General features: G+C 45.8%; 2 protein-coding genes across 7 annotated transcripts in view; one reads left to right on the top strand and one right to left on the bottom strand.

Moving 5' to 3' along the window:
• The window catches only part of MORN5 (MORN repeat containing 5), a 37806-nt gene extending 32330 nt beyond the window's left edge, over positions 1-5476 (bottom strand). The window contains exons 1-2 of one of the 4 annotated variants that reach the window (XM_029063734.2): positions 5376-5476; positions 2232-2379 (exon numbers count right to left, since the gene is read on the bottom strand). In XM_029063734.2, the coding sequence (XP_028919567.1) occupies positions 2232-2379; positions 5376-5452 (225 nt within the window). In that variant the 5' untranslated portion in view covers positions 5453-5476. The remainder of the gene's footprint in view (positions 1-2231; positions 2380-5375) is intronic. The other 3 variants (XM_029063735.2, XM_029063738.2, XM_029063737.2) reach the window with 3 other exon arrangements.
• Positions 5477-5663: 187 nt separating this feature from the next.
• NDUFA8 (NADH:ubiquinone oxidoreductase subunit A8) lies at positions 5664-14600 on the top strand. Of its 3 annotated transcripts, none has more exons than XM_029063950.2 (4): positions 5664-5818; positions 9806-9969; positions 11265-11430; positions 14330-14600. In XM_029063950.2, exons 1-4 carry the CDS (start codon positions 5768-5770, stop codon positions 14465-14467), a joined length of 519 nt encoding a protein of 172 aa, XP_028919783.1. In that variant the 5' UTR covers positions 5664-5767; the 3' UTR covers positions 14468-14600. The 3 variants fall into 3 exon arrangements, with proteins under 3 accessions (XP_028919783.1, XP_028919782.1, XP_007670800.1); XM_029063949.1 differs by lacking the exon at positions 5664-5818 and adding an exon at positions 6792-6813; XM_007672610.3 differs by lacking the exon at positions 5664-5818 and adding an exon at positions 8803-8981.
• The last annotated feature ends 4866 nt before the right edge of the window (positions 14601-19466 follow it).

The raw sequence follows: 19466 nt of genomic DNA, 5'->3' as shown, positions 1-19466 counted from the left end.
ATGTGCCAGGCATTGAATAAAGGATTGGGGTAGTTTCATTCATTCATTCATTCATTCAATCGTATTTATTAAGCACTTTCTTTGTGCAGAGCACTGTACTAAGCTCTTGGGAAGTACAATTCGGCAGCATATAGAAACAATCCCTACCCAACAGTGGGTAGATTCAAGATAATCAGGTCAGACACAGACCCTGTACCAATGGGGCTCATAGCCTAGGGGGACAAGAGAACAGGTATATAATCTCCATTTTACTGATGAGAAAACCTAGGCACAGAGTGACTTTCTCCAGGTCAAATAGCAGGAAGATGGTGGAGCCTGGATTAGAACCCAGTCATCTGACTCCCAGGCCTGTGCTCTTTCCACTAGGCCATCCTGCTTTCACTTTAGAGAAAGACTGTCACTTAATAGCTTGGTTTAACAATCTCTGGAGGTAGAGCCCCGGGTTAGATGCTGAGGAGAGTTATCAATCAATCGACAGTTTGTATTGCGCACTTCTTGTGTGCGGAGCACCAAGCTCTTGGGAAAGTACAATACAACAGAGGTTGTAGATATGATCTCTGCCCAACACAACAGAGGTTGTAGACATGATCTCTGCCCACAAGGAGCTGACAGTTTAAAGGAATGGGTTTTAAAACCACTGAGGATAATTAGAAGCACAGAGATGGCTAAAATAACTGGTACCTAAGGTCTAAAGAGTTTCAGTCATTCATTCATTCATTAGTATCTATTGAGTGCTTACTATTTGCAGAGCACTGTACTAAGCGCTTGGAATGTACGATTCAGCAACATATAGAGACAATCCCTGCCCAATGACGGGCTCACAGCCTAAACAGGGGAGAGTCAGACAGCAAACCAAAACAGAACAAAACCAAACAACACAACATCATCAAAATTAATAGAATCAAGGAGATATACACCTCATTAACAAAATAAATAGGGTAATAAATAACATTCATTCAATAGTATTTATTGAGCACTTACTATGTGCAGAGCACTGTACTAAGCGCTTGGAATGAACAAGTCAGCAACAGATAGAGACAGTCCCTGCCGTTTGACGGGCTTACAGTCTAATCGGGGGAGACGGACAGACAAGAACAATGGCAATAAATAGAGTCAAGGGGAAGAACATCTCATAAAAACAATGGCAACTAAATAGAATCATTAACAAAATAAATAGGGTAATAGAAATATATACAGTTGAGCGGACGAGTACTGTGCTGTGGGGATGGGAAGGGAGAGGGGGAGGAGCAGAGGGAAAGGGGGAAAAGAGGGTTTAGCTGCGGAGAGGTAAAGGGGGGTGGCAGAGGGAGTAGAGGGAGAAGAGGAGCTCAGTCTGGGAAGGCCTCATGGAGGAGGTGAGTTTTAAGTAGGGTAATACAAATGAGCATAGTGCTGAGGGGAGGGGAAGGGGGAAGAGCAGAGGGTGGGAGGGGAGGGAGAGGGGAAGGGGAGCAGAGGGAAAGTGGAAGGGGAGTAGAGGGAAAGGGGGGGCTCAGTCTGGGAAGGCCTCCTGGAGGATGTGAGCTCTCAGTAGGGTTTTGAAGAGGGGAAGGGAGTTAGTTTGGCAGATGTGAGGAGGGAGGGTGTTCCCGGACAGCGGTAGGACATGGGCCAGGGGTCAATGGCGGGATAGGCGTGAACGGGGGACAGTGAGGAGGTGAGCGTTAGAGGAGTGGAGTGTATGGAGTGGACAGTAGAAAGAGAGAAGGGAGGTGACGTAGGAGGGGGCAAGGTGATGGAGAGCTTTGAAGCCCAGAGGGAGGAGTTTTTGTTTCGTGCTGACTAGGCAACCACTGGAGGTTTTTGAGGAGGGGAGTGACATGCCCAGAGCGTTTCTGTAGGAAGATGATCCGGGCAGCAGAATGAAGAATAGACTGGAGTGGGGAGAGACAGGAGGAAGGGAGATCAGAGAGAAGGCTGACACAATAATCCAGTCGGGATATTATGAGAGCTTGTACCAGCACGATAGCAGTTTGGATGGAGAGGAAAGGGAGGATCTTGGCGATATTGTGAAAAGGTGAGACCGGCAGGTGTTGGTGACGGATTGGATGTGTGGGGTGAATGAGAGAGCTGAGTCAAGGACGACACCAAGGTTGCGGGCACGTGTGGAAGAAGTGAACAGGGAGAGATGTGGATGAAAGAGAGTTGGATGTTCGTCTGCTCAAAGTATCGATTTAAAGGGATCAGTCTCGGATCAGGCTGAGAAACAGAAGAATAACGATATACAGTACCTCTACGACTAAGCCAGAATCCCAAATTCCTTCATACTTGTTTCCATTAGGAAAAAACAAGGTTCCTTTGCCGTGAAACATCCCGTCCTTCATTTCACCTTCGTATCTTGTTTCAGTTGGGAGAAAGTATTTGCTTTCCCCCTCCATCCTGTAATGAGCAACATTTGCTGGATACAGCGGAATTTGTTAGCTTTCCCCACTGCAAAGCTAAACCCTCCACAGGGACTGGGCTAGGGAGTAAACCCTTGACAGGACGTATTACTCTTCCCAGAGGGATCCTAGGGGAGGGGTGATGGCGAACTATACCTTATTAGTGTTTGAGGGCCATATAGCAAAGGCCAAGGCAGGAGTTATGCAAAGGCTCCTGCAGGTCTGGAGTCACAGGTAAGGGTGATCCCACTTCCCAGGCTGTCAGCCCACCACGTGGATGCAGATGCCATGCACTTTCGGAAAAGCAGCATGACACAGTTGTTAGAGCACGGGCCTGGGAGTCAGAAAGTCATGGATTCTAATCCCGACTCTTGTCTGCTAGGTGACCTTTGGTAAGTCACTTCACTTTGCTGTGGCTCAGTTAACTCACCCGCAAAATGGGCATTGAGACTGTGAGCCCTAGGTGGGACAGGGACGGTGTTCCCCCCCGATTTGCTAGTATCCACCCCAGCACAGTGCCTGGCACATAGTAAGCACTTAACAAATACCATGATTGTTATTATTATTATTATTTCAGTGCTTGCTCTGAACCAGCAGAGCAGGATGGAAATTGTGTCAAATTGTCTTGGAACTTCAAGGGCTAGTATTGCTACCTAGAAGCTTTGATGGGATAAATTTCAGGATAGGATTTCGTGCCGAGGGGAAGGTTGTGACTTAGTGATGCTCAGAGGGGGCTGAAGGCTAATGGTACACTATGTCTACAAGGGCAGGGCTTCATTTCACTTCATGGCTTAGTGGATGGAGCAAGGGATTCAGAAGGTCATGGGTTCGAATCCCGACCCCACCATTTGTCGGCTGTGTGTGACCTTGGGCAAGTCACTTCACTTCTCTGGGCCTCAGTTACCTTCTCTGTAACTCACCTCCTCCAAGAGGCCTTCCCAGACTGGGCCCTCCCCTCCCTCTGCCCCTTCTCCCCTCCCCATTGCCCCTACTCCCTCCCTCTGCTCTACCCCCTTCCCCTCCCCACAGCACTTGTATATATTTCTATTTATTATTTGTTACTCTATTACTATTACTTTGTTACTCTATTAATTTTATTAATGACATGCATGTATCTATGATTCTATTTATCTATTTTGATGGTCTTGATGCCTGACTGTTTCGTTTGGCTGTCTGTCTCCCCCTTTTAGATTGTGTGCCCGTTGATGGGCAGGGATGGTCTCTGTCTGTTGCCAAACTGGACACTCCAAGCACTCAGTCCGGTGCTCTGCACACAGCAAGCTCTCGGTAAATATGATTGAATGAATGAATAAAATGGGGATCAAGACTTGTGAGCCCCACATGGTGCAGGCCCTGTGTCCAACCCGGTTTGCTTGTATCCACCCCAGTGTTTAGAACTGTGTGAGAACAGTGGAGAAGCAGCGTGACTCAGTGGAAAGAGCCCGGGCTAGGGAGGCAGAGGTCATGGGTTCAAATCCCGGCTCTGCCGCTTGTCAGCTGTGTGACTTTGGGCAAGTCACTTTACTTCTCTGGGCCTCAGTGACCTCATCTGTAAAATGGAGATTAAGACTGTGAACCTCATGTGGGACAACCTGATTACCCTGTTTTTAACCCAGCCCTTAGAACAGTGCTCTGCACATAGTAAGCGCTTAACAAATACCAACATTATTTATTTATTCTCTGGGCCTCAGTGGCCTCATCTGTAAAATGGGGACGAAGATTGTAAGCCCCACGTGGGATAACCTGATGACCTTGTATTTCCCTTCCCCTTCCCCCCTTAGCACTTAGAACAGTGCTTTGCACATAGTAAGCGCTTAACAAATGCCTACCTCTCCTCCCTTCTCTCTTTCCACTGCCCACCCCGCACGGTCCGCTCCTCTGCCGCCCACCTCTTCACCGTCCCCCGTTCTCGCCTATCCCGCCGTCGACCCCTGGGCCACGTCCTCCAGCGGTCCTGGAACGCCCTCCCTCCTCACCTCCGCCAAACTAATGCTCTTCCCCTCTTCAAAGTCCTACTGAGAGCTCACCTCCTCCAAGAAGCCTTCCCAGACTGAGCTTCCCCTTTTCCCTCTGCTCCCTCTGCTGCCTCTCTGCCCCCACTTCACCTCCCCTCAGCTAAGCCCCCTTCCCCACTTTCCCTCTGCTCCTCCTCCTCCCCCTTCCCCTCCCCTCAGCACTGTGCTCATTTGTATATATTTTTATTACCCTATTTATTTTGTTAATGAGGTATCCATCCCTTTGATCCTATTTATCGTGATTAAGTTGTCTTGTTTTTTGTCCGTCTGTCTCCCCCGATTAGACTGTAAGCCCGTCAAGGGGCAGGGACTGTCTCTATCTGTTACCGATTTGTACATTCCAAGCGCTTAGTACAGTGCTCTGCACATAGTGAGCGCTCAATAAATACTACTGAATGAATGGTCTCTCTCCGTTGCCAAACTGTCCATTCCAAGCGCTTAGTCCAGCGTTCTGCACATAATAAGCGCTCAATCAATATGACTGAATGAATGAATCATCATCACCAACAGTGCCTGGCACTTAACTGTGGGCAAGTCACTTCACTTCTCTGTGCCTCAGTTCCCTCATCTGTAAAATGGGGATGAAGACTGTGAGCCCTACGTGGGACAACCTGATTCCCCTGTTTCTCCCCCAGCGCTTAGAAGAGAAGTAGCGTGGCACAGTGGAAAAAGCACGGGCTTTGGAGTCACAGATCGTGAGTTCGAATCCCAGCTCTGCCACTTGTCAGCTGTGTGACTGGGGGGGGCAACATCTCTGTGCCTCAGTTACCTCATCTGTAAAATGGGGATTAAGACTGTGAGCCCCACGTGGGAGACATCCTGATTCCCCTTAACAAATACCAACGTTATTATTACATTAGTAACAGTGATGGGCACATAGTAAGCGCTTAACAAATACCAACATTATTATTAAGCGTTATTATTATTATTCAGGATTATGATCATGACTAACGATGAGGGGACCCCGGGGACCTCTCACCTCCCGTGGATGCGGTTCCCGAGGAACGTACTGCCCGTGTACTGCATGGGATCCAGCGCGTCCCCCACCGTCGCCATGGCAACGGAGCCCTAGCCCCGCCCCCCGGGGAAGCCGCTCTCCCTCCGGGCCCCGCGCCGCACTGCGCTTGCGCCGCCGCTCCGCCCGGCGGGGGCCCCCCTCCCTCCGCGGCCACTGCGCTTGCGCCACCGCTCCGCCCGGCGGGGGCCCCCTCCCTCCGCGGCCACTGCGCTTGCGCCGCCGCTCGGCCCGGCGGGGGCCCCCCCCGCCCTCCGCGGCCACTGCGCCTGCGTCGGCCGGGCCCCATCTCGTTGCTCGGAAGGGGAGTTCAAGGAGACAGGGCGTCCGGCGCCAGGGAGCCGGGCCTCGCCGCCATGCCGGGGGTGGTGGACCTGCCGACCCTTCCGGAGCTGGACGTGAAGGAGGTGAGGCCCGGGCAGGCCTCTGTCGGGAGAGAGGGAGGGAGAGGGCGGACAGGCCGGGGTCACCCTCTCTGCCGGGCCTGGCTGGTCCTTTTTCACATTACCCAGAGGCCTCTAGGCCTCCCTGCCCCAGCAGCCCAGACAATCCTAACCCAAAATAAATGGGGCTGTTTGTTAAGCTCTTACTCTGTGCCAAGCGCTGTTCTAAGCCCTGGGGGGATCCAAGCCGATCAGGTTGTCCCCACGTGGGGCTCCCCGTTTTAATCCCCTTTTTAAAAATAAATGGGGGTATTTGTTAAGCTCTTACTCTGTGCAAAGCGCCGTTCTAAACCCTGGGGGGATACAAGGTGATCAGGTTGTCCCCACGTGGGGGCCCCCGTTTTAATCCCCTTTTTAAAAATAAATGGGGGTATTTGTTAAGCGCTTACTATGTGCAAAGCGCTGTTCTAAACCCTGGGGGGATACAAGGTGATCAGGTTGTCCCCACATGGGGGTCCCCGTTTTAATCCCCTTTTTAAAAATAAATGGGGGTATTTGTTAAGCGCTTACTATGTGCAAAGCAATGTCCTCAGCGCTGGGGGATACAAGGTGATCAGGTTGTCCCCACGTGGGGCTCCCCGTTTTAATCCCCTTTTTAAAAATAAATGGGGGTATTTGTTAAGCGCTTACTATGTGCAAAGCGCTGTTCTAAGTGCCGGGGGATACAAGGTGATCAGGTTGTCCCATATGGGGCTCACAGTTTTAATCCCCGTTTTACAGATGAGGGAACTGAGGCACAGAGAAGTGAAGTGACTGGCCCAAAGTCACACAGCTGGCAAGCGGCGGAGCTGGGATTCGAACCTATGACCTCTGACTCCCAAGCCCAGGCTCTTTTCCACTGTACCACGCTGCTTCTCTACAGGTTTTACAGATTCTCATTTTACAGATGAGGAAACTGAGGCACAGGGAAGCGACTCGCCCAAGGGCACACAGCTGACTAACGGCGGAGAATAAGGATGGTGGGTGTCAAGGGCAAGCTTTCGGCCTAGCACTGGGCGAAGCGCTGGGGGAGATGGACTCAATGTTGGTGTTTGTTAAGCGCCTAATAAGAATGAATCCTAATAATTATGGTATTCATTCAGTAGTATTTATTGAGTGCTTACTATGTGCAGAGCACTGTACTAAGCGCTTGGACTGTACAGTTCGGCAACAGATAGAGACAATCTCTGCCCATTGACGGGCTTACAGTCTAAATGGTGAAGGGCGTACTCCCTGCCAAACACTGTTCTAAGTGCTGGGGTAGATAGACTAATAATGTTGGTGTTTGTTAAGCGCCTAATAAGAATGAATCATAATAAGTATGGTATGTGTGAAGGGTGCACTCTCTGCCAAGCACTGTTCTAAGCGCTGAGGTAATAATAATAATAATGTTGGTATTTGATAAGCGCTTACTATGTGCAGAGCGCACTGTTCCAAGCGCTTGGGTAGATACAGAGTCATCAGGTTCTCCCACATGGGGCTCCCAGTCTTCATCCCCATTTTCCAGATGAGGCCCAGAAAAGTGAAGGGACTTGCCCAAAGTCACCCAGCTGACAAGTGGCGGAGGTGGGGTTAGAACCCACGACCTTTGACACCCAAATGCGGGCTCTTGCCACTGAGCCACGCCAGGGGAATCAGGTTGACCCTCGTGGGGCTCCCCGTCTTAATCCCCATTTTACAGATGAAGTGTCTCAGGCTCAGAGCGGTTAAGCGGCTGGCCCAAGGTCACGCGGTGACAAGTGGCGGATTAGAACCCACGACCTCCGACTCCCAAGCCCAGGTTCTTGCCACTAAACCAAGCTGGCCTCTCCAAAACCATCCCCAGGGCCTTCCATGCCAGCAATCCCCCTCTCCTAGAGTCACCCCGTACCCCATTTCCACGCCCCCTTCCCTCCCCACCCCATGGTCCCGCGGCCCTCAGACCCTTTTTATGGTATTTAAGTGCTTACTATGTGTGCCAGGCACTTTACTAAGCGCTGGGAAAGATTAGGGTGCACATAGTCCATGTCCCACATGGGGCGCGCAGCTTTAGTCCCCATTTTGCAGATGGGAAAATTGAGGCAAAGAGAAATGAAATGACTTGCCCAAGGTCACACAGCAGACAAGTGGCAGAGCCGGAATTAGAGCCCAGGTCTTTCTCCCCATCGAGTTTCCCCTGCTCTGTCCTCTCCTTGTGGCCTCCACCACCTTTCGCATTGCAAGAAATAAACTTTTCCCCCCTTCCGAGAGATGGGAGTCAGAGGTCATTGGGTTCTACTTCTGGCTCCGCTGCTTGTCATTCGTTCATTCAATAGTATTTATTGAGCGCTTACTATGTGCAGAGCACTGTACTGAGTGCTTGGAATATACAGTCTGGCAACAGAGACAATCCCTGCCCATTGATGGGCATACGGTCTAATCGGGGGAGACAGGCGGACAAAAGCAAGACAACTTAATCACGATAAATAGAATCAAGGGGATGTACACATTAACAAAATAAATAAATAGGTCAGCTGTGTGACTTTGGGCAAGTCTCTTAATTTCTCTGTGCCTCAGTTACCTCATGTAAAATGGGGATTAAGGGATGAGCTCCCATGTGGGACAACATGATCACCTTGTATCCCTGCCTGCGCTTAGAGCACTGCTTTGCAAATCGTAAGCATTTAACAAATGCCATCATTATTAAATGCCTCCCCCTCTCCTTTCAAGCAGAATCCTTTTTCCTGAAATCCTCTGCCGACCAAGGTGCCTGAGTCCTTCCACTTTTTCCAGCATCCCTGCCAGCTGTCTCCTTAGTGAAGGACCTGGTAATAATAATTGTGGTACTTGTTAAATGCTTACTGTGTGACAAGTAGTGGGGTAAATATAAATTAATCCGGTTGGACACAGTCCCTGACCCCCAGTGGGGCTCACAGTCTTAATCCTCATTTTACAGATGAGGTACCTGAAGCCCAGAGAAGTGAAGTGACTTGCCCAAGGTCACACAGCAGACAAGTGACAGAGAGCTAGTGCTTTATCCGCTAAGCCACACTGCCTCATCCCTTCCATCCTCTTCATTCCCTGACCAATCTCAGTGGACTTGAGGTCAGGCCTAGACTGATGGCTTGGAGTTCAGTGACTTCCCACCTGTGACCCCAAGACGCCTCTGGTGATGAAGGCGACCCCCCAGGTGGGAACCTCGGGGTACGGTTTACCCTCGCTTACTGTCTTTCTGATGTGGGGTGTTAGTAGAGACTCCACACTCAAAAGAACTCAACCATTGCTGCAAGGGAGGTGGCGTCTAGGAAACGTCAGGGTTTTTTGGTCCATTTCTGGCTTCACTTTAATTCTTGGCTGCTGTATGTTCTAGTGAAAGGACAGACAGTTATAGGTGGATATTGTTGTGTAGTAGACACCTGTCTGGGGCGCTGAATGCTCTCAGACCTAGAGACGGGGATGCTAAGCTGTCTCCTTTTTAGTTCCATTGATATATCTGCATTTCAGTTTCTCGGTCTGTAAGATGATAACCCATCTAGCCAAGAATAATGCTAGTATTTGTGATGTACCAAGCCCTGGGTTGGATGTAAGGTAACCAGATAGGACAGAGGCCCTGTCCCGCACAGGGCTTACAGTCTTAATAGAGAGCGAAAGCCCACATTTTATCCCCATTTTACTTTCCTCAACTAAGGGACAAAACATTTAAGTGGTTAGCCCAAGGTCATATGCAAGCAGATGGCAGAATCAGGACTAAAACCCTGATCTCCTGACACTTCACTCACTAGGCCTCACTGCCCAATTTGTAAGTCATTCAGGACAACGGTGTTAAAACTTGAGATTAGTTAATGGTATTTATCAAGAACTTGCAGTATGCTAAGCGCTGTGCTGTGTACCGGGGTAGATATTAAAAAAATCAGATGAGACACCATCCCTACCCCACAACAGGCTCACAGTCTTAAGTTCAGAGAGTATTGCTTCTGTCGCATTTATATGATTTTTCTAACATTTTCCCTGCAGGTGAAAGTAAGTTCCGCCGTGTTAAAAGCTGCAGCTCATCACTATGGCTCTCAGTGCGACAAACCAAATAAGGAGTTTATGCTTTGCCGCTGGGAGGAGAAAGACCCGAGGCGATGTTTACAAGAAGGAAAACTGGTCAATGAATGTGCTTTGGATTTTTTCAGGTAAAACCTTTTTTGGTTAAACACTTTTCCATTTGGGCAGTTTATCAGGGTTAGTGAGTCAGGACAAAGTTTAAAAGGAGGTAGCACTTAGTCGAACTGAGCATGTGCATTAGCCCTTTTAGAGAGAGGCTACTTATTATGATCCAGGGAATTTGGGTTTAAAACAGTCAGATTAGTAAGAAGAAGTGGGAGTGTTATAAATATCATTTTCCCTAATTTTAATTTGAGTAGGTGGGTCAAGTTTCCTATGGCCACTTACATGTTTTACCTGTAGGTGAGACCTAGTGGAAGAGAACTAGCTGGGAACCAGGTGTCCTGACTTTGCCACTTGTTCATACAGAATCCTTGGGTGCTGAGACCGCACAGCCTGAGTGGGTTTGTTGCCATGGGCTGCCCCTTTCCCGGGATATTCCAATCCCAGTTCTGCCACTTGTATGCCTTACGATCTTAGCCAAGTCACTTCACTTTTCTGGTCCTCAGTTACCTCATCGGTAAAATGGAGATTAGGAGCGTGAGCTCCATGTGGGACAGGGACTCTGTCCAACCTGATTAACTTGTATCTACCCCAGTGCTTAGAACAATATATAGTAAGCTCTTAAGAAGTACAATACTAGTAATAATAACTAATAATGTTGGTATTTGTTAAGCGCTTACTCCGTGCAGAGCACTGTTCTAAGCGCTGAGGTAGATACAGGGAAATGAGGTTGTCCCACGTGAGGCTCACAGTCTTCATCCCCATTTTACAGATGAGGGAACTGAGGCACAGAGAAGTGAAGTGACTTGCCCACAGTCCACACAGCTGACAAGGGGCAGAGTCGGGATTCGAACCCATGACCCCTGACTCCCAAGCCCGGGCTCTGTCCACTGAGCCACGCTGAGAGGATCCAGTTTGAATAGCATTCTTCCTTTAAGTGAACTTTTCTGTGTGGAAAGGATAAAAATGGTGATGGTACGGTACCGGTTTCTCTCCTGCAGGCAGTATACATATTAGTAAAGATCTGCTTGCACTGTCAGAATTTTCCTACCTTGCTAGGATTTCTTCTAACACTTGTGCTGACATTGGTTTGCCAGAGTGATTGTCAGCACGAGATGATCCATACAGAAATCCCCATCAGCCTTGGAGGCTTTTTTTCTCTACCTCCTGTTCTTGCCACCTCTCAATGTCTTTCTTATGACGAGGCTATCTCATTAGGGGACATTTTAGTGACGTGCTTTGACATTGGTGCCTATTTGATGGTTATTTCTGAACGATCTTGTTTTCACCTGATTAACTGACTCTAATTCCCTACTTACAGGAAGATAAAGCTGCACTGTGCCGAACCCTTTGCTGAGTACTGGTCTTGTATTGATTATACCAACTTGCAAGAGCTTCGTCGATGCCGCAAGCAGCAGGCCGCTTTTGACAACTGCGTGCTGGACAAGCTGGGATGGGTGAGACCAGATCTTGGACAGCTGTCAAAGGTAGCGGACTTGCTCTTTGAACTATTCTTCCAACTACAGGGCATGAAGTAATGAAGAGAGTCCTGGACAGAGTCAGGAAAGGGGACTGAGATTCCAGGGTCTTTCTATCTTTATGTTTGAGTCTTTACAATTGCCTCATGACCGGAGTGGGGAAAAATGCATGAAGTGTGTTATTCTGGTCTCTGTGTGGTGCATTTGGCATCTCTCAAAGAATAGGCATAATTTCCATTCTCCCAGCTTTAATCCCTTCTTAAATGCTTTTGTGTTTCTGACTTGAGTGCAGTTAATTGGGGCCACTTTGTGACGTTTCCGCACACCCCTCTGTTGCGTGTCTCAGCCTTTTTGTTTTCTTCCTTGTCTGAGTTTATTTTCACTGGTTATAAAGTTTAGCTTTCTGATATCCCTCTTATGTTAGATAACTAGCTGGGGCTCCATGTTTTTAAGTTGGGAAGTTAGTAGAATAATTGTGGTATTTAAGTGCTTACTATGTGCCGGGCACTGTACTAAGCGCTGGGGTGGATACAAACAAATCAAGTTGGACACAGTTTCTGTCCCAAGGCTCACAGTGTCAATCTTTACAGATTAGGTAACTGAGGCACAGAGAAGTGAAGTGACTTGTCCAGGGTCACCTAGCAGAGAAGTCATGGGGCCGGCACTAGAACCCATGACCTTTTGACTCCCAGGACTATGTTCTATCCAAATGGATATTAGTTAAAAATCAGATTCCCTTGGAGGAAAATTTAAGAAGCGCTTTACTGTATAGAAATGAATCATAGCATATTGGAGGGCCATTAGAATGATGATGATATTTGTTAAGCTCTTTCTATGTGTCAAGCGCTATTCTAAGTGCTGGGGTAGATACAAGCTAATCAGGTTGGACACAGTCCCTGTTCTACATGGGGCTCACAGTCTGCCTTGCTGCAGGCAGCATGCTGCAGACAGCATAGACCACTCAGAAAAAGTGGCTCATCAGGAGAATGGAGTAGCTTCCAAATGAGAATGGACTAAGCATATTAGGATTCTTCAGTTTGAAAGGACGAAGACTGAGAAGAGATGTAATTGAAAACTGCAGAATCATAAAAGGTATGGACAGGGCCGATGTGGAATTGTCGTTTCCCAAGATGAGGAGGCTCCCATTTAAAGTTGAAGGTGTCAGCTCCAAAACAAATGGTATGAAATAGTTCTTCAACCAGTAGTTGGTAAACGTATGGAATATTTGCCCACAGGAAATTTGGAAGCCCACAATGTCAGCAAAAAGGCATTTGGAAAACTGAGTGGCTGAGAAATACCTGATGTGTTATCAGAGAAAATGGAAACGGGAAGGGGATGTTAGCGGGCACATTCCTAGGCATTGGGGTGGATATTAAGGAGGGCCCCTACCACAACATTCCTCCAATGACCCCGTTGCCATTGTGGAAGACAAAAATCAGGCTGAGTGGTCCTTTGGTCCAACCCAGTAGTATTCTTGCATTGTAATGATTCTTTGAGAGATGCAGGGAAGAAAATTCCACAACCTCCCAAGGCCTGTTCCAGGATCTAACAGTCTGTCCAGTTAATGTCATCCCACCGTATGACATTGTTTTATGCATAACTTGTGGGTAGTTATTTTGGGGTTCGTTAAGAGCTGTGTGCCACACACCGTACTAAGCCGTACACACCGTTTTGGGAAATATACAGAGCAAAGTCCCTGCCCCACCTGGGGCCCAGTGAATACATGTGACTATTTAAAATGTGCCAACATTAGAAAAAAGAGTAGGTAGAGATCTTCCAGGGCCAGTTTGTGGGTATTTGAGATGGGAGAGGGTGGGTTCATTTATTGGAAGTTTTTTCCATCCCTAAGTATCTGTGGATATTGTGTGTTAATCTGTTCTAAAGACTCTTTTTGAATCTATTTCCCCAACTATGGTGTTTAATAAGTAGAGTTAAACTGAATTACCTCCAGATGGGGGATAAATGGTGGGAGCAAATAAATCCTTAGTAAAAAGATGATGGAAATTTAGTTTCCATGAGACTCTTCAATGTCGTTTTGAAAGATGGAAAATAGTATGTGCCATACTGTTTTCATCTAAAGAATTTATAGCCAGTGAGACTTTTTAATGTACTATCACCGGGAGCTTTTCCACAAGTATGGTAAAAATTCCCAGTGGACAGATCAAACCTACTAATCACCAGCCTTTCAGGATTTCAGAACAGTTCGTAGTTTCTGGCCAAGCCATCCCCACCAAACTCGAAGGTCACTCGTTTTTTTAAAGTGGACGTGTATAAGAGGCTTGAGCGAGTTGATTGCTTCTGAGATCACCACCAGGCTTCCTTTCTTTAGTTCTGTTTTCCCCAAGCTGATGATTAGAGCAGCTGGAGGGAGATTGCTAGAGGTTGGTTGTTGTGTAATAATACCGTCTCATGTTTATATAGAGCCTTTCTTTCTGTAATTTAAAGGGCTTCATAGATTTAGTCCTCCCAATGTGCCTCTAAGCAAGGTAGAAACCAGGAGGTATGATCCTATTTAATTTAAATCATGGCTCTAAAAAGGTTTTCCTTGAGGAAGCTATAGTATGTTAATTTGAATGTCTTGGGCCGGTATTTTTCAACATCTCAAAGGAAGAGGAAGTATCTTTGTTAGGTATTTTGCAGGGTCCCGTGCAAGACATGGTGTGCTCCCAATAAAATGTTTTATGGCATTGAGTTGTTCATTTGTGCCTCCATTTATGTGGGGAATAGACCTTTACGGTTTATCTCTGTTGCTTTAATTTTTTTCCCTTATGTAAACCTGTGCGATTTGTCTGCAGATTTAATGGTTTTCCTTTTTTGTCTTTGAAAATCTCTGTGTTTTCTTGGCTAAATATTGATTCCTACCCAAGTGCTACCGAAAACTCCAAAATCTGCTCTCTTCATCCCCCAGGTCACAAAAGTGAAGACAGATCGACCTTTGCCTGAGAACCCCTATCACTCTAGGCCAAGGCCTGAGCCGGATCCAGTGGTAGATGGAAACATGAAGCCAGCTAGATATGGCAGCCGCTTCTTTTTCTGGAGCTGGTAAAGAAAGGGCCAGTTTGAAAATTTAACTCTGTTGCAAGCTCAAGCTCAAGAAATTAGTAATGAGAAATCTTGCATAGACCTGTTTATGTTCTCCAGGATAATAAAAAAAAAATTAAAAAAATCTACTAAATTTATGTGGCTTGACAGTTATTCTGTTCACATTTCCTAGCTATTCCGGGGCATGGCGATTTAGGAAGATTTAAAGGAAATGGTTTTGTTATGTTTTATATAACCTCTGGCCTTTAAAGACAAATTCCCTTTCTGCTTTTAGCTTCTTGTGGTAGGGCTGATCCTATATCTACCCAGGTTTTCAGAGTCTTCTCCAAAATGTTGTTTGGACATTTCTTGAAAGTAAACTGCTTCGTCATCGCGATGAAGTCGAGAAGTAGAGGCGTGGTGAAAGTCAAGTTAAGTACTCTGACTTTTTCCAGGAGTAGCTGCTACTATGCATGACTGTCCGACATTGTTCTTAACCCACTTGGCCCCTCTGGTCAATCATTTCCTAGTATTTGGACTCTAACTTTCTCCCTTCCTGTCCAACCTCTCAGCCTGGCTTCTGACTTGGAGGCTTTCTTACAGAATCAAAGGACTGGAGATGTCCTCAGTAGAAGGAAGACATCCTAGCACCTCTGATGCTTTTTATTTTGGCCCCTTGAGCAATAGATTATGAGATTGGCCAAATTAGTTTTGAAGTCTCCGAAAGCACTGGGTTTCCATCCTCTGAACATTCCACTTTTCCGCTATTACTTGCCAGATGTTTTTTCCTGATAGAGGAGAGAGATATAGTCAAGTTTACAATTCAAAAACTCCAGAACTCTGAATGTCTGAGAGTTAGGGTGTGTTCCCTTAACTTCTCAAGAGGCTGAAGATAGAGATGACAATGTTTACCTCCTGGTCAGGTTGAATATAAATATTTATACAATTTCTCCCTTTCAAAGCACACCAAGTTATTGTGAGGTGGTTTTTTTTTTTCTGGTTTCCTCTCAGTACTCTTATGTTTCCCTTGCAGCCTTTTAAATCCTCCCAATCCAGAATTTACACCCTTTAGATACCTACATCTTGATAGACTGTTATCTTTATATTCTCCTGTTACACCTCTGGTTATTTGTAGATATATGGGTAGGCAGCTACCTGGCAAAAGTGTGTGTGTGTTTAAGCTAAAAAATCAGATGCCTAGTGTCATAGCAATTCTTCAAAATAGGAAGAAGCAATTTTCCTCTGCGCCGAGCAAGACCTTTAGAAGTGCTTAGCTCTAAGATCTCATTCCTTGCACAGTCATCTCAGATGAGTATTTCTAATCCTTAAGCTGACAGTGGAACAACTTGGCTATAGAATGGAGCCCACTGATGCCATCTTTTCCTCAAAGGCCCTAAATTAAGGGAAACATTATTCTTGTACTCCATAGTATCCAAGGGACACCATTTATCCTGGCTGGATAGAGAAATCATGGTTATAGAATCATATGATGCATCAAGGAGCATCCATGTTTTTATATGACAATGTTGACAGTACAGTTAATCTGTACTGCAGAAGAGTAAAGATCCTTTAAAGATTGAGTCTTGAGTTTACTGTTGGTCATTCAGTTCCTAGTTGATGTCATGGCTCAGTGAAAAGAGCCCGGGCTGGGGAGTCAGAGGTGGTGGGTTCTAATCCCGGCTCTGCCACTCTGCTGTGTGACCTTGGTCAAGTCACTTAACTTCTCTGTGCCTCAGTTACCTCATCTGGAAAAATGGGGATTAAAAAATGTGAGCCCCATGAGGGACAATCTGATTATCCTGTATCTACCCCAGCGCTTAGTGCTTAACACATAGTGCTTAACAAATACCTTAATTATTATTAATGAGCTCATGACATTGCCATGTTGGCCTCTACATTGCCATGTTGAAGCATCCTTTTTTTTAAAAAAACCTGAATTTAAGAGGAAGAAACAACACCTTTCATTTGCCCTGTACTAACATCACTTGCCCTGTTCCTAACATCTTCCCACCCCCTGCAAACAACCACAAAACATCAATCACAGCCTGGAAAAAAAGGGGTGGTAAGAGGCCTTTCAGACTGAACGTTTGTCAGATTTGGTTTTTATTTTGTAACACTGAAGTAGAAACAAAAACTCCAATTGTAACTCCTAATGAAGTTTCTTTGTGACCTACTTTTTGAGCCTGTTAGGAATTGGGAGTAGCAAATTCTGAACAGCCGACTGAAGAGTGCGGCAGTTGAATGACTCATGAAATCGTACATTGCTGTAACTTTTCCCCAAGTTGGACTGCAGTTCCCTCCCCAAAGCATTACTTTTGAATTTGTTCAACAAAGAAACCAGCCTTGGCTTTCCTGTACAGTTGACTAAATTACATCATGTCTTAGCACTTCTGGTGTGGAGGTGGCTCGCTTTTGTCCGAGTAATTAAAGATACAATTTCTGGATTAGTTCACGGTGAATGAGCTCCTTAAATTCAGCAGGCAAAAAGGTCGTAAGGCAGAGAGGGGTCTGACAATCTCAGCAAGTGCAGACACTGGAAATGAAAGAGAAAAGGATTCCAAGGCTATTCTAAAAAGGGTAGAAAATCAAACATTACAAAGGGTCTGAATGAAGCAAGTTGTTTCAGGATGTCACATAAGATCATCTTGCCTCTGTAGCAGTGTTAATTTGCTGAAATATCTAAAAATTCTCTGTGGACAGGAGATGCATTTCCATCTTTTGTACTTGGTTCAAACAGAATTAGATGTAATTCTATCATAAGATCTGTCAAACTCCTAAGGCCAAAAGTTGAGTTTCATGCTATAGTTATATCTTCATATCCTCTATTTGGATGCCCAAATAAGTGTTGGGTTTTTTGTGGGGAGGGCGGTGGTGGAGGAGAGGGAGTTGGAGAAATAATAATCTCCCTAACTATTATTTTGGCAGGGTTTAAAGTAAGACATTAGCCTAGCAAAATAACCAGGCATTCTGCTTCCTGTTTTAATTTGGGTGGGGGAAAACCCACAGGCAGTATGCTAGTAGGCACTTCATTGCAGGCTTGGTGAAAGTCTTGTACAAGAATTGCAGCAGGTAAAAACTGAAAAGGTCAGATTAGGGTATGGTAATAAGGAAATATAATTACAAGATGGTATTCCTTTAATTTGATAGTTTAATGCAAATGAATCAAGCATGCCCTTTCTGGAAAGCTTGCTTTAATGAATTCATCTCTCCTCCAGTTAAAAGTGTTTTAAACTGCAAAGAAAAATGGTAATACATTACCGTCGATCGGCGTTATGAGTTGAAGAGAAGACATGACTCATATTTGATTAGAGTGTTTTTTTAAAAAAAGCCCTCAGCATTAAAAAAAACATTCCAGGTAGTGTTTGACCATCTCTATGATTTTACAGAATCTTTGGAATTTAGTAATAGCTTGATTTAAGATTTTCAGCAAAACCCATTGAATAGTGTTAGGAAAATACTTGAAATGTAGGTAACTGCCATTTGTATTTCTTCAATAAAAATGAATGTGTATATTGCGTCTGATGGGTTGACTTAGTTTAATTGTTCCCATGGCATCTCTGGCCAGTAAAGATGAAAAATGCCTTGAATGGAGCTGGATTTTGAACAAGAGAGTCCCTGGATTTCCTACAAGAGTAGATGGTGAGATTGGTATTAAGTTTCCAGGATTAACTCTAAGAAGGCAGTAGATAAATTATTTGAATTTAGCTTCATTTGGGGAATTTGGATGAGTTGGGGACAGGGCATTATGAAGTTGAGAACCAGTGTAGCCTAGTGGATCTGGCCCGGGAGTCAGAAGGACCTGGGTTCTAATCTGAGCTCTGCCACTAGTTTGCCGTGAGCTTGGGCAAGTTACTTAATTTCTCTGTGCCTGTTACCTTATTTGTAAAATGGGGATTAAGACTGTGAGCCCCATGTGGGACAGGGACTGTACAACCTGATTAACTCGTATCTACCCCAGCGCTTAGAACAGTGCTTGAAACATAGTAAGCTCTTAACAAATACCATTACTATTATTATTATTGTTATTATGAAGTTAGGCCAAGGTGAGAAATTCATTATCTACTTGGTTGGGGAAACTTGGGATGTGGATGGTAGAAGATGGAAGGACTTCAGGGGTCGTTTTTAAGTCCACTTCAAGTGGTTCTCTTGTGACCCTCCCTGGCATAGATCATAAACTCCTCAAGGGTAGATACTGTATCCATCAACTTAGCGTGCCAAACTCCTCCTAGCGTTTAGTACAGTGTTCCGTATATGATAAATGCTTAATAAATACCATTGATCGATCTCTGGTCAGGAAAGGTGAAGGGGCCAGAAGTGGAGCTGGATTTTGTCCAAGGGGCACTCCCAATCCATTGAGAGAGAGAGAGACCCTCCATCCCTGAGCTACATTGAGAAATACCGGTTGGGCAGCCTCTGTATCCTATTAGTAGTCCTTCATCCTTTTGACAGCCTCCAAAGGATTAAGGTTCAAGGTAGGGACTATCCTTTGACCTTTATTACAGTGCTTTAGTCAATCGGCATTCATATGGAGCTGTAGGGTTTTGAGGGGGAAATTTTAGAACAAGTCAGTGTCAAATTTGAGTTAAAACCATAAAGCCATCTTCAAGGAATTTATCTTGACATTTCTTTGGCAGATAGAGAGCAGACACATGAAAATTCAACACAGAGGTCTTTTGCTGGCAGCAAGGAAAGCATTTTGTTATAGTCTGAGCTCTCCATTTTGCCAGAGCTTGTAATCACGTGCATGAAATTAACAATTAGTGTCAGAAAATTGCAGACCCATGTCATGGTTGCTTGCCACACGGGAAGTAATAAGTAGAACCTGCTGCGGGACTTGAGGAATTGGCAAAGAGGGGGAAAGCTAAGGTTCTGATGTGACTCCTTGATCTCCATCTTTTAGGGGAAGAGGTCACCGTTGGAACTATGGAAGCCTTTGGTTTCCCGGTGATAGGGCACAATCCCTTTTGGGTGTCATGATGCTTTTTGAGGATCCTTCTCCCCCAACAAAAAAGGAAGAACATCAG

This window comes from Ornithorhynchus anatinus, chromosome 4 (assembly GCF_004115215.2).
Source record: "Ornithorhynchus anatinus isolate Pmale09 chromosome 4, mOrnAna1.pri.v4, whole genome shotgun sequence".
Classification (NCBI taxonomy): Eukaryota; Metazoa; Chordata; class Mammalia; order Monotremata; family Ornithorhynchidae; genus Ornithorhynchus; species Ornithorhynchus anatinus.
This window is presented reverse-complemented; position numbering and strand designations above follow the sequence as displayed.

Excerpts from the sequence above, each read along its gene's own strand:
- NDUFA8 (XM_029063950.2), top strand. The coding sequence starts at position 5,768 with ATGCCGGGGGTGGTGGACCTGCCGACCCTTCCGGAGCTGGACGTGAAG. Across the intron at positions 9,970-11,264 it reads TGTGCTTTGGATTTTTTCAG|GAAGATAAAGCTGCACTGTG; the intron begins GTAAAACCTTTT and ends CCCTACTTACAG. Across the intron at positions 11,431-14,329 it reads ATCTTGGACAGCTGTCAAAG|GTCACAAAAGTGAAGACAGA; the intron begins GTAGCGGACTTG and ends TTCATCCCCCAG.